General features: G+C 31.8%; 1 protein-coding gene and 1 long non-coding RNA gene across 2 annotated transcripts; one reads left to right on the forward strand and one right to left on the reverse strand.

Annotated features, from left to right (window-relative positions):
• The first annotated feature begins 3,458 nt into the window (after positions 1 to 3,458).
• Positions 3,459 to 6,599, forward strand: LOC130450639 (uncharacterized). The gene is made up of 3 exons (XR_008910604.1): positions 3,459 to 3,994; positions 4,048 to 4,221; positions 5,066 to 6,599. It is a non-coding gene; the product is annotated as an uncharacterized LOC130450639 (long non-coding RNA).
• Positions 5,766 to 12,530, reverse strand: LOC130450638 (xaa-Pro dipeptidase). Its single transcript, XM_056789142.1, has 10 exons — positions 11,888 to 12,530; positions 11,646 to 11,817; positions 11,402 to 11,593; positions 10,446 to 10,493; positions 10,327 to 10,388; positions 10,166 to 10,210; positions 9,807 to 10,076; positions 9,304 to 9,748; positions 8,353 to 8,504; positions 5,766 to 6,716 (listed from the first exon to the last, which is right to left on the reverse strand). The coding sequence occupies exons 1-10, from the start codon at positions 11,902 to 11,904 to the stop codon at positions 6,659 to 6,661; spliced, it is 1,461 nt and encodes a 486-aa protein (XP_056645120.1). The 5' UTR covers positions 11,905 to 12,530; the 3' UTR covers positions 5,766 to 6,658.
• Between the last annotated feature and the right edge of the window lie 552 nt (positions 12,531 to 13,082).

Raw genomic sequence — 13,082 nt, forward strand, 5'->3', positions numbered from 1 at the left:
CACCTAGACGAACATAAGAAGTGGTTCGTTACTCCCGTCTACGTCTCCGAGGATAATAGTTGTTTGGGTAGTTTTTTCTGAAGTTGATTAAATTAGTTATTCCACTTATACGCGAGTTTACACTACAGTGAACGATGATTCACAAATATCAATTTATTTAAGTAAAGTCATGTACGAGACATATAAAGCGGATGTTTTGAAATGAATCCTTGTGAAATTGGCATGTAAACTCATTATGTAACCTTAATCTAAGTAGATATACCACTATTTCAAACAGAAATTTTTTTGTTTGGTCTGTAATGTTACTGCAACTCGTTAAGTAATTACATTTATTATATATATAATTATGAATACATTCATTAATTTTTATAAGAATATAAAATCAAGATGTTCACGGTCCAATGTGTTACGAGGTTCACTACACACGTACTAAAAGCTTGGAATCTGAATATACTGTTTACACCACAATTACACTGTCTGAAGCGCGTTTCGATAACCAAATTATCGTCTTCAGTGACTGAAGGGAAAGTGGAGGGAGTTGATGTAATAGAAGAATATTTACAGTTAACAAAAATATGTATGGAACAAAACTATTTCCAGTAAAACATCGAAGTCTACAAGTAAGACGAAAATGGGAAACTGCCTATCACCGTTCATGGCTGAACTGTTCATTAGTCATTATGAAAAGCAAATCAGTCAAGAGTTTCAGTATTTTCCCAGGGTATGGTACAGATACAGACTCAAAATATCCATCTATAAAGTTCACCTATGAAATGGAAAATAATGGACAGTTACCATTTTTAAATACTTTAGTAATTAGGAATAGTGATAGGTTAGAATTTGATGTATTTAGGAAAAACACCGTATCCATTTCCTGGTTCATCGGTTAATCCACTTACCATCGAGAAATACAATAAGCAAAAGTCCTTCATTGAGGATGTAGCTGTACTCAACGGTTATGATAAAAGACTTGTTAATAGGTTAATCAATCGTTATAGATTTAAGAAATCCCTAAGTGAAACCACTTTTTTCCAAACCCAAAGTAAAAAATAAGAAAAATTTGCTCTGATACCTTCCAATCCTCTTCATACAAAAGGATTTGAAAGAATATTTAGCAGGGTGGGTTTTAAATTGGTTTATAAATCCAACAATACAATTCTAATGATAAAATACCAAATTTGGAAACGAGTGGTATATATGAAATGGGTATATACGGAATGTATATTGGGCAGACTAAGAGATCCGTTATTGTCCAGTCTAAAGAGCACATAGCTCATTTGAAATATGGACGGACCAGTAAATCAGGTATTGCTGATCACTCAAGCTTCGATTTAGCCCTCAATGAGCTCTTCTCGGGTCTAAATTAGGAGGATGGTTCCAGAAGTACCTGGCACAACGAAGGAAACACAAAAATTTTGGAAAAAAATATATTTATTTTTCAACGTAATTTCCTTTCAGCTCCATACACTTTTTCCAGCGATATCCGTTACCCATAGAGCCATTTGTTCGAGTCTGGGAGCAGAAAATAATCCGAGGGGCTTAAATCTGGCGATTAGGCTGCATGAAGTAGCAATTTAAACTTTAATTCATTAATTTTGGCCAATGTAATAACAGATGAGTGAATTGGTTGCATTGAGAAAGGGGGCTAAATCTGGCAAATTAAAACTTTAATTCATTAATTTTGGCCATTGCAATAACGGATGTGGAGCTGGTGCATTGTCTTGATGAAACAACACTTTCTTCTTAGCCAAATGCGGCCGTTTTTGTTTGATTTCTTCTCTTAAATGTCGTAATAAGTTCGCATAATACTCGCCGTTGATAGTTTTTCCTATTTTAAGATAGTCAATGAAAATTGACTAAATTGACTAAAATTGACTAAAAAAACCGACGCCATGACCTTTCCTGCAAATGGAACGGTCTTTGCTTTCTTTGGAGCCGGTTGTCCTTTTTCAGTGCATTATTTTGATTATTGTTTTGTTTCGGGTGTGAAGCTATGAACCCACGTTTCATCCATAGATACGAAACAGCGCAAAAATTCGGCTTTATTTTTAAGAAACGTTGCCAAACACTCGATAGAAACATCTACACGACGCTGTTTTTGATCCATTTTGAGCAAACGCGATACCCATCTTGCTCACAGCTTTCTCATGATCAAATTTTCAGTTAATATACGATTTACCGTACTTTTTGACATGTCTAATATATCTGCTAGCTCGTACGCTTTCAGTCGACGATCATCCAATAGATTTTCTTCGATATTTCTGGAGTTGTCACCCCTTTTGGTCGACCACTCCGATCCTGGTCTAAGCAGGTATTGTATCACATAACGATGACCAATTTTTTCCATATTTACAAATTCATTGAAAACTTTCAATATTGATGGTTGCCAAACAAATATTGAACAACGTGATATATTCAAACTTAAACATATGCCTTAGAGATTGGATACTTTCCCTCCAATTATCATATTTTCGGCTCCCCGATACGCCCCTGCTCTGAGTCGACTCTTATGCGGAACACTCTGTATATTGCGTTTTGCATCGCATTACACGTAGCCTTGCCTTTTTGTCAAAGGCGGTTAGTGCATAAAGGATGCAGTGTTGCCAAAAAAATGATAGTAGCATAATTCTAATATTAATTATCCAAACTAATACAGGTCTTTGTATTACTTCTTCAAAAAAAAGTTTAGTACTTCGTAGTCGCCTTGTAGTACCTTGATAAACAACTCAGTATAGTCGACCAATTGAATAAGACACTTAACCTCCCGATTCATCTGAAATACACGAATGTGTTCTGTGCGCTCTTTCCATTACCTATGTTATAATCTCGGCGGTCTAAACAATGTGGTGTGATTTAACTGGTGAATTTCGCTGTAGGTTAGGTCTCAGGTAAATAACTTTTTTCGTAACTTTTCGGACTGTCCAACTCTCTAGGAAAGCTGTACTCAGTAATATTATACTATTGTGTGTGTCGAATCTGTTCAAATTATTCAGAACATTTTTTAAAATTGGTATACTAGAGTATAGAAAAACCTCGATATATACGTGACGTCCTTATGCGACAACAATTCATCATTTCAACATGAAAGGCGATAAAATCAATGGATATTTGACAACAACGAAAGCGAAAGTTTTTTTTTAAACAACTAATTTTTTTTCAACGAGTCGCCACTGTCTTACGTCAAGCGACGTAAACCGTTTTCTTCTATATCTGGACTTTACTAGATTACCGATTGAAAAGTATGTTAAATAAAATTTGACTTGAGAAAAAATATGTACGTCGAAGTAGATTTGGAAGTTATTAACTTCGACATATTTTACATTTGATGTGTTTATACTGCCATCTATGGGTTTTATTTTGAATAGTATTGGACTTGACTCACGATTTAATAGCCATTTTTATTCCATATTAAAAATTTCACATTATACGAGCTTCAAGATAATTAAAGTATAACTTTTAATTTGATAGTGAATTTTCAATATAATTGTTTATTCAAAATAAACGACGTATTTTTATCTTGATTGATTGACGTTATGGGTTTTACCAAATTTTCCTGTTAGATAATTTTTTTTACACTGTTGTTTAACAATGTCGAATTTAAACACAAATTATATTATTTAATTAAGGATTCACTTATAGGTCCGTTAATAAAACTCGAAATTCTAATCAGTTTTTTAAATAACATAGTTTACTCATTAGTACACAATCAAAGTTGATGATGAACTATGAACTATGTAAACCTAATATGTAGATAACTAACTTGTTTCTAATGTACGCAATATATATCTTTCTCATTTTATTTACCGGATAAAAAGAAAAAACTATATAGAGATACAGAATAAACCACAACCCAAGAACTGATTAGGTTTATACCTGGGAATAATCGAAAGAAAATAACTGAATTGAACACAATAAAAAGTATATTTTATTATTTTCAAGTACCAATACTATATAAACAATGGCTAGTAAAAATGAAACTCCAATACACGTTAAGGTAAGTTATGAAACATCTTAATCATAAAAATTAGAACGACAATTTTATTTCAGAACACTAATAAAGTTGAATTTGATCTTGGTGTGAAACAAGCCCAATCACAGCGTGGAAATTTTGCTCAGGTCAAGCTCAACGTTAATTTAGATTGGGGAGAAAAACCCTTGAGAAGTTTTTGGATTCTGCATTGCAAGGAAGAGCTTCACAAAAAATATGAATTATAAAAATATGTATGTATTTTATTTTGTTGATCTAGTATAATTTATCTATATACAATCATAATACTTCAAATCGCTCCAAAAACTTTTTCTCCTACCTGGAAACTATTTTTTAGGGAGAATTAGATAATTAAAGAGGAAGGAAACATGTTTATGTGGTTTCATCAAAAAAAAAACGATTTTTAGGTAGAGGGAATAAATAATTTTGTAAGTATTCAAAATATTTATGTCCCACATCGTACCTTCCATTATCTTATACCTAAAAGTCGTGTTTTTTTCTATGAAACCCCAGAGAACATATCTGCACACCTTTAATTGTCTAATTATATCTAACAAAATGGTTTCCAGGATGGTAAAAATTTTTTGGAGTGATTTTTGCTTGGAACCCCAATTCTCAATAATTATTAGAACCTTTTATTGATCTGTACCCATGGAGGGTAGTGGTAACAAGTAATATCTGTTTCGAGGTAAGGACACTTTTTACACACAGAGAGAGTTTTCCTTAACTCATCCCTCCATATCTGTCCTACAACAATCCTTTTCTTCTTCATACCATTTTTCTTCTTATAACACTACCAATCCCCAGTCATTTCCTCAATTATTTTTATGTTAAAATAGTTTAGTGTCACGTCAGTCAATTTTACAAGCAGAAGGAACTCATCAATATGACTTTACCATGTATTTTTCATTATATAGTTTAACCAGACTTTTTGGTGGCGATACAACCACCTCACAGGCAAATGGCTGGTAGTCCCAAGCTATTTTTTCGTTTTACTACTATGATAGTCACGTTAGTTATTGCAAAGCTTCAAGTTTTAGCGTCTTTATTAACAATAATATTGAACTAATATTTCAGAAAACGAACTGCGAGCAAAAAGCTGGCAATTCGCCTCGTAAAAATGTCCCCAAAACCCCTAAGGCCATTATCGATGTACCAGATCCCAAATTCTTATTGAAATAGCAGCAGATGATAATAAAACAACAACAAAATATGCTGGCTGCAACACAAAAACAACTAGCTACTGAACCTCCAAAACCAGCTCAGGCACAACGACAAGCATCTAGAGGAAAAGGAGCACAATCAAAACTTGTACTTAAGGTTAAGTTAGAAAAATGATTCGTTTCAACATGACTTACGTTTAGATATTCAATTTCTAAAACACAGAAATTATTATTTATATGAATAGTGAACTATTTTTTCAAAAAATTATAGTTAAAATTACTTTAATCTATTTTTGTAGGATGTTTTTCCATTCTAAAGTTATACTTTTTATTTTCAAAGCGCTACACTCATATTCAAGGAATAATTTTGATATCCAAAGTAACCTCTTATTCTGAGGTTCATTTACTTTATCGTTTTCCTTTTTTTGTTTGCATTTGTTATTAGTCTACTTTATTGCTATTTATTTAAATAATGTTAACCACCAACTACTATAACTTGCACTGTTTGGTTCTTCGTATAGGTTCATATCCGGCTCGAAGGACCAAATAGTGTAATTATAGTAAGAATTTTATTCACTATAAATGTTATCAACAGTTCCACAAATGTTAACTTAACATTACATATATTACAGGAATTATAGATTATAACATGGAATTTTAGCTAACAACCACTGAAAGTAGGAAAAAAATGTGAAGCCACAAAAATTACGGGGTTTATTTTCTTTGACAATAATTTTTGACGGGTTATCGTCATTAATGTTTTTAGATTAGGTAGTTGGCATTACAGAACCAAGAGGGACGACTGCGGGTGCGTTTCCGACTCGGAAAGCGACAGATAAGTGTACAGTGCTGTCAAATTTTTTAAAAACTGTGCTCTTTTGAGTTTACTGGCCAACAATGTGTTGTCTGTACCTCTTCCGACAGTATTCATGGAGTCGCACTGATTCCTCACATTCGAGAGCTTCACTTTCACAAGGGTGTCTAACCCACGGGTAACACAACTTATTTTTAACAAGGAGGAGGAGGAATCCCTTACAAACGGACACAAAATGCAACGATCCTTAATTGCAATCACTGTAAAAACACAAACGAAACATGATAGACATCTAGCCACTTATCCGCGGAGACTCATGGCTCGACCTATCTCCACTCCCGCCGCTCTCCTTGTTTCGCACCGCAAGGAGTCTCTCCTTTCCTCGTGTTAGACACAATAATGGGATTGTGTACTGATGATTTTAAAACGTTTATGAAGTTCTGACAACTCTATGAGATCAAATTTATTGAAATTAAAATAGAAAATAATTATCCTACTTATTAATAAATAATTTTTATTGTTATTGTCCCATAGAATAAAGTCAATAATAAAAATAACATATAAATAGAATAATAATATTGTTGTAACAAAATGTATAAATTTTGAATAAATAAAAAATACGTTGATGAATGAAGATTGGGAATTTGTTTGAATATCCAATTGTAAAAATAAGCATAAAATTAATTATCCCAGTTAAGCATATTTTTCATCGTCATCTTTCCCGGCTATCCAGTCTTCAATTTCTTGAACACTAAAACAAAAAAAAATTAGTCTCACAATTTGTAGGTACAACTATGTCCAATTTATTGCAAAGCTTGTTAACATGCCAGTTGGTTTACTTCTATTTTCATAAAACATTTTTACCGTTTAATTGAATATTACGACTAAAGCTCATATATGAAATACTTCTATATGCACAGTTGGTATGGGAAAAAACGTCCCTACGTTACGGTGCCGACAACATTTTCTCTCTCGGTCGAGATATTTTATCTATAATGCGCATGCTTGAGAATGTGCAGAACCGAGTTGCAACCTCGGAGGATAGAGAAAGCGTTGTCATTCTGTCTTCTTTCCACTTTGGTAAAAACTGCTATTAATGAGAGGTTACCACGGTCAGGATTATGAAGAACAGAACTAGGTTCACGGGTTGAACTAAGTTCGAATTTGGAAATTATCGACCTTTCGGCTCCCCCTTCAAAGCCATTATCAAGTAAAGGAAGGGAGTAGGATGGTTATCAATGAATGAAGAAATGAGTAACTGGTGCCTAGAACTCTTGAGTGGATAAAAGGAACCTCTTGATTACAGTGGTTATGGAAAAGTCATTTCAAATTTCGTGCACCTCTTCAAAAGAAATTGGGAAAAACCGAGTTTGCAAAATTTGTCTCAGATGTCTATTTGGAAGGTTTTGTTAACCAAGCCTAGAAAAAATGAAAACGACTATGTAAAGCACTATGCATAAAAAGACTGTAGATAAATATAGAGAGAGCAGCATGTAAGTGGATTTGTAATTTGATAGAGAGAAAGAACATTGTTTTACTGTTCTTTATCTCTCTCTATTCGCTATTAAAATAAAAAGATGTTTTCCTCCTCCTTTGCCGTTCTCACTAGTCGAAATTTCGGCTTTATAGCGAACCAAAGAGAATTAAATAAACAGATATAGAGAGTGGAATATTGACATTTATTTATCAGCAGTTTAGGCTGACTTGAACAAGTTCCTATACATAACACATTGTAATATTGAATCTGTTTTTGAATAAATCATCATATATGGATCTACATTATTGTCCTTATTTTTTCGTCATACCGCGATTTCACGACATAAGGGTTTGGCAATAGTCACTTAAAACCAAGGTAATTTAGAAAAAAAACGCACTCAACAGTATATATAAAGCTGAAATTATATATATCAGATATCTCAGTATTTAGAATTAAAAAATATAAGACTGCATTAACGAACCATGAAATATCAAAAAAACATAAATTCAATTATAAAGATTCAAAAATTCTTGTAACAGAATGTAATACATGAAAAAGAGAATATTTAAAAATATGAATAATAAAAAGACCTAAATAATATTTCATAAATTTCTAAGTGAATAATTATTTTTTATTTGTAATATGATAGTTAAGGATGAAAAAAAAAATAATATGGTTGATATTTGTGTAGTAGCCGATCTATTGATTAATATAATTAGGCAAATTATCAAAATCAAATTATGTTTTGATTAGAACCGACGATTTATCAGTAAAACAATATAAAAAAGTCTAATCTAAGAATAAAGAATATATACTCTATCTGAGACTGAGACTCTATACCGCTCCCCGAGGAGGAATTTCCAGGCGGGGAATTGAGGATGCACATGAAAATATAGTTTATGACACCTACGTTCTTGGTACTTTTGATAGGCATTCGATACCATCTTCTGTAACGAGAACATCATCTTCAATGCGTACACCACCGAAACCTCTATAGGTTTTCAGTACTTCTGGCACTAAAAATTTGGATTTCTTTGGATCCGCTAGAGCTTCATCTAGCAACTAAAAACAAAAGTAAGTTATAAGGTATTGAGTACAAAGTTGTATACACAATAAAATTTCCATTATCAACTCTAGTTATAATATAATATAATATATACAATTGCATTTATTAAGACCTCTCAAGGGGATGTGATCTTGTCAATCAAATATAAATATATCAATCACGTAGAATAGACAAAAAAGATATTTTGGTAAATGGAATTCACTGTTTAAATCATTATTCATGAAGTTTATGATTCCATCATCAAGAAATAATATCTGTTAATGACATTAACCTAATTGATTTCAAGATTCCAGACATGTCTATAGCAAATTCCACATATATATCACTATGTAAATTGGAACGAGGTCTTTGTTAACTAGATTATTACCGTTTCGTAGTGGGATTAGAGCAAAATTAAACCCCAAGGTGTACTAACTCTAATATATTTCATAGCTTTCGAATACTTATGTATTCATCATTTGGGCCTGAAATTATGGTCAATTAAAATATTATAAAAATATTTATGAAAGTATAACAATAATAAAATTTACACACATCAATTAGTTAAGAATTGCGGCGTTTCAAATTTCGTTGTTTCTTTTAAAGAAACATTGAATTAATTGATTTCAAAAATCAATCTTCAAATTGACATTTTGGTTGTTACTTTTTGGTTCCATTGTTATACATTTATACATATTTTTTATATTGTATTCAAAAGCTCAGAATTATATTAGAATTAGTATATATTGGTTTTTAATTTTGCCACAATCCCACTATGAAAACGTTCTTATCACTATGCAGATATTCTGAACTCACACAATCGATAAAATAGCATCCAGGTTCGACAGTGACAACCATGTTTTTCTCCAACACTCTAGCAGTTCTCAAGCTCTTTAACCCTGGTCTTATAGGTCGAGAGGGATAACCATCTAAATATCCTCCTACATCGTGAGTATCTAACCCCAGAAAATGTCCAAGTCCATGAGGTTGGAAAACTGCGGCGATATCTGCTTCCAGCATTTCATCTACAGAACCCTTAAGTAGACCTCCTTTCTTCAATTCTTCCAATAATATTTTGTTTGCTAATATATGTAATTCTGGCCATGGTACTCCAGGTTTGCCAGCCTTGATAACAGCTTCATTAGCTTTCAAAACAGCTTCATAAACGATTTTTTGTTGAGGGGTGAATTTTCCATTTACTGGAAAGGTTACAGTAACATCAGCAGCATAACCAAAATAATCAGCTCCCATATCAAAAAGGCTGAAATTAAATAGATAAAATTTAAGACATGGTATTGAATCTATTTAATAATACCTACCACAATGTTCCATTTTTCAACTTATAATCATTTGGACAACCAGCATGTCCGTAATGTAGAACAGCCCCGTTGATGCCAGAACCACAAATACAAGTGTAAGCTGCATGTCTACATCCACCGTTTTTGTAGCAATAGTGTAAAAATTCGGACTCACATTGATATTCAAATAAACCATCTTTGGCAATCCTCATCACATGTCTGTGTGCTGCAGAAGACACTCCTACGACATACTTGATAACTTCAATTTCATGTTCTGTTTTTATCACCCTCCTAAAAAATTTCCATACACTTTATGGTTAAGAAAATTCATCTCATTTCAAATTGATTAAATTTAGTATGATATTAATATAGAAACTTACAAATTTGCTATTATAGGAAATAATGTTTTGTTGTCCACGTTGAACCTAAAAGTGAAAAGATAAATAAAACATAAAATTTAGGTGTTCAAATTTATCCTAATATTTGAGAATATATGAATAAAATTTTCAATTATTTTTAACAATTACATAAAAAGACTTACTTGTCAATTCCCTCAAATGTCGCTTCTTTGGCATCAAGACCGCTATCACTATTACGCCCAGTCTTTAAAAAGAAAAATATTAACAAAAATATAAAATACATATATAAGACAAAACTTACCAGAGTCAATAATTTCTTCCTGTTCAATTTTTGAAGTACTGTTTGAATCTGGAAAAGTTAAAAATAGACATGCCTTCATGTGAATTTATGTTTCAAATTAATTTTCCAGTGAAAGCTGGATCAAAAATAAATAAACTCTTACAGACCAATAAGCCTCCTTCAGTTATGACAGAATAATCTCCAATTTAAAAACTTGTACCAGAATATCAATTTGGTTTCAGTAGACTCAATTGTGAACAAAATCAAAGAGAGCCTAGAAGAGGCGGAAATGTGCACTGCAGTTTTCTTGGATATGAAACAAGCTTTTGATAGAGTATAGCATAAAAGATTTCTGTACAAAGTCAACTAATCCTTGAATCAGACCTAGAAGATAGACATTTTAGAGTTAAATTCGAGGAAGAACTATCACACTATCCTGAAATGAATTCAGATGTACCCCAGGGCACAGTTTTGAGGCCGTTCTTGTATCTACATTTCACAGTGCAGTAATTTAATCAAATTAAATCAAGCATCAGAAAATATTTGAAACCATCTAATGCTCCTGGAATCCTGGTCCAAAAAAATGGAAAATAAAGGTGAACAAATCAAATCAAATTATGTTTACCAAAAACGACCATCCTCTAATTCCTATTATTAATAGCATTATTTCAGTGAAAGATGAATTTAATTGATGACTGCTACATATTTGAGATGTAAAAACTACGGAAAAATAAATTTTTCTTGTTAAAACAGATTTTTATATTGAAATTTATGATGTAGGTGACCTATTTATTAATAGGAAAATAAGTGTATCTTCAGTGTCAAGTCATAATTTGATATAGGGAAAGTAGTTGAAACGTCAATATTAAATGCTTTTAAATGAAATTTTAATTGATAGAAACCTAAAACCAAGATAATTTATTAACAAAACCATATAAAAGAGGTCCAAGAAATAAGAAATTACAATATACAATTACCTGATCAACATAGTGAACATATTCAACATTGTATTTCTTTTTAAATGTTTCTAAAGGAGTTAATGGACCCATCCATACAGCATATTCTTGTGGATACCTTGGAAAGAATAAATGTGCATTTCCTGTAACTATATCTATTATTCCGTAGCAGCCTGCTTCAGTAACTCCAAAACACCAACAGAAATATGATTCCTATGAATTAGTTTAATAATATTCATATTATTAATTAGATTACTCAACCTACCTGAATGAAAATATAATTAATATCACTGTCATATAAAGGCAGTTCACATCCTCCTTGGAGAACAACAACTGAATCTTCAGACACTTTTCTCAATTTCTCTAGAAGACGCTTTCTATTTGTTTGATAGAGGATATTAGAGATTTCGTAAGTATGAGGACCCATACTCAGTTTTCTGAAAGATATTGCATTATATATCACCATATGTTAATTAAATTTATCTAATATTCAATTGAAACACTTACCCTGTTGTGTCAGGCATTGTTACTATGTTACTGTTTTAAGATTACGAAAAAGAATGAATTTAGAATATAAATTTTCTTCAACAATGTTTTTATTTATCGTGGAAATAAAAACTACTTCTTAAAATCGTCCCACAAAATTATTTATGCCTATTCATTATAATACGTATCAGATCAGAGTGCAATCTGTATCTATGATAGTAAATAAGTTCTTTTATAATTAGATAAAACAGAACAAATAAATCAAATATTAGTCATATGTCATATAAAAGTCATGGAAACCATATAACTTGATTGTATTGAAATTAATTTGCTTATTTGCATGCAATTGTTTATATTTAATGGTAATAATAATTTAATTCAACTAGTTTATTAATTGCTTAGATTTCTACTAGTAGTTAATATTAACTCACATAGATATCATTACAATGAATATATTTGAATTAATATTTTGAAATTTACTTTAAATAAAAAAGTTACTGGATTCATGGGAAGTAGGTCAGGGTTTCCTGCATTTTTCTATTGATTTTAACAGATATGTAAACTAATTTTAAACTTTATAATTTTATTTATAAGAATAACTTTCCTTTATTGGTGAATTCCACTAAGTGTTTACGGCGAGAACATCACTCATGACGTCATTACTAACATTCACGACGATCCTTGTCATGAAGTGGGTCGAAGTGAGGTTGAAAGAATTAGCGGAATTTTCAAAATTCAAGCAACGCAGATTGCAACTATGAGAACCATTTCATTATTTAATGCGGTATGGGATATTATGAGTACTTTTGAAGCATTCTTGTGACGCATCACCAAATATTTCATAGAAGATATTTTGATTTTACTTCAATGTAAATTAGTTAAACATTCAACTAACAAATTCAATGACTTAGAAATTGTAACATCACTTCTTAAAACTTTTGCTTTACTGTTTCTGTTGCCATTCGTCAATATTTATCTCACTCAAATCACTTTATAATTTATTCCAATTGGGTTTATTATTATAACACTCTGAACTAAGTGGAACGGGAAAAATCGTGGTCGTGAGTGCTTATTGGAATGCACCCCATATGTTGACATGTGACAAGTGATTTTCATTTCTTCTTTTTTAAATCTTAATTGTCTTTACTTTCTGGAACCAACATACGGTCTACTGATTGCTTACAAAATATCATTTTTCTTTCGCCGGGATAGAAAG

This window comes from Diorhabda sublineata, chromosome X (genome assembly GCF_026230105.1).
Source record: "Diorhabda sublineata isolate icDioSubl1.1 chromosome X, icDioSubl1.1, whole genome shotgun sequence".
Taxonomy (NCBI): Eukaryota; Metazoa; Arthropoda; class Insecta; order Coleoptera; family Chrysomelidae; genus Diorhabda; species Diorhabda sublineata.

Excerpts from the sequence above, each read along its gene's own strand:
- LOC130450638 (XM_056789142.1), bottom strand. Across the intron at positions 10,211-10,326 it reads ACATTTGAGGGAATTGACAA|GTTCAACGTGGACAACAAAA; the intron begins GTAAGTCTTTTT and ends TTTCACTTTTAG. Across the intron at positions 10,077-10,165 it reads TTTCCTATAATAGCAAATTT|GAGGGTGATAAAAACAGAAC; the intron begins GTAAGTTTCTAT and ends GAAATTTTTTAG.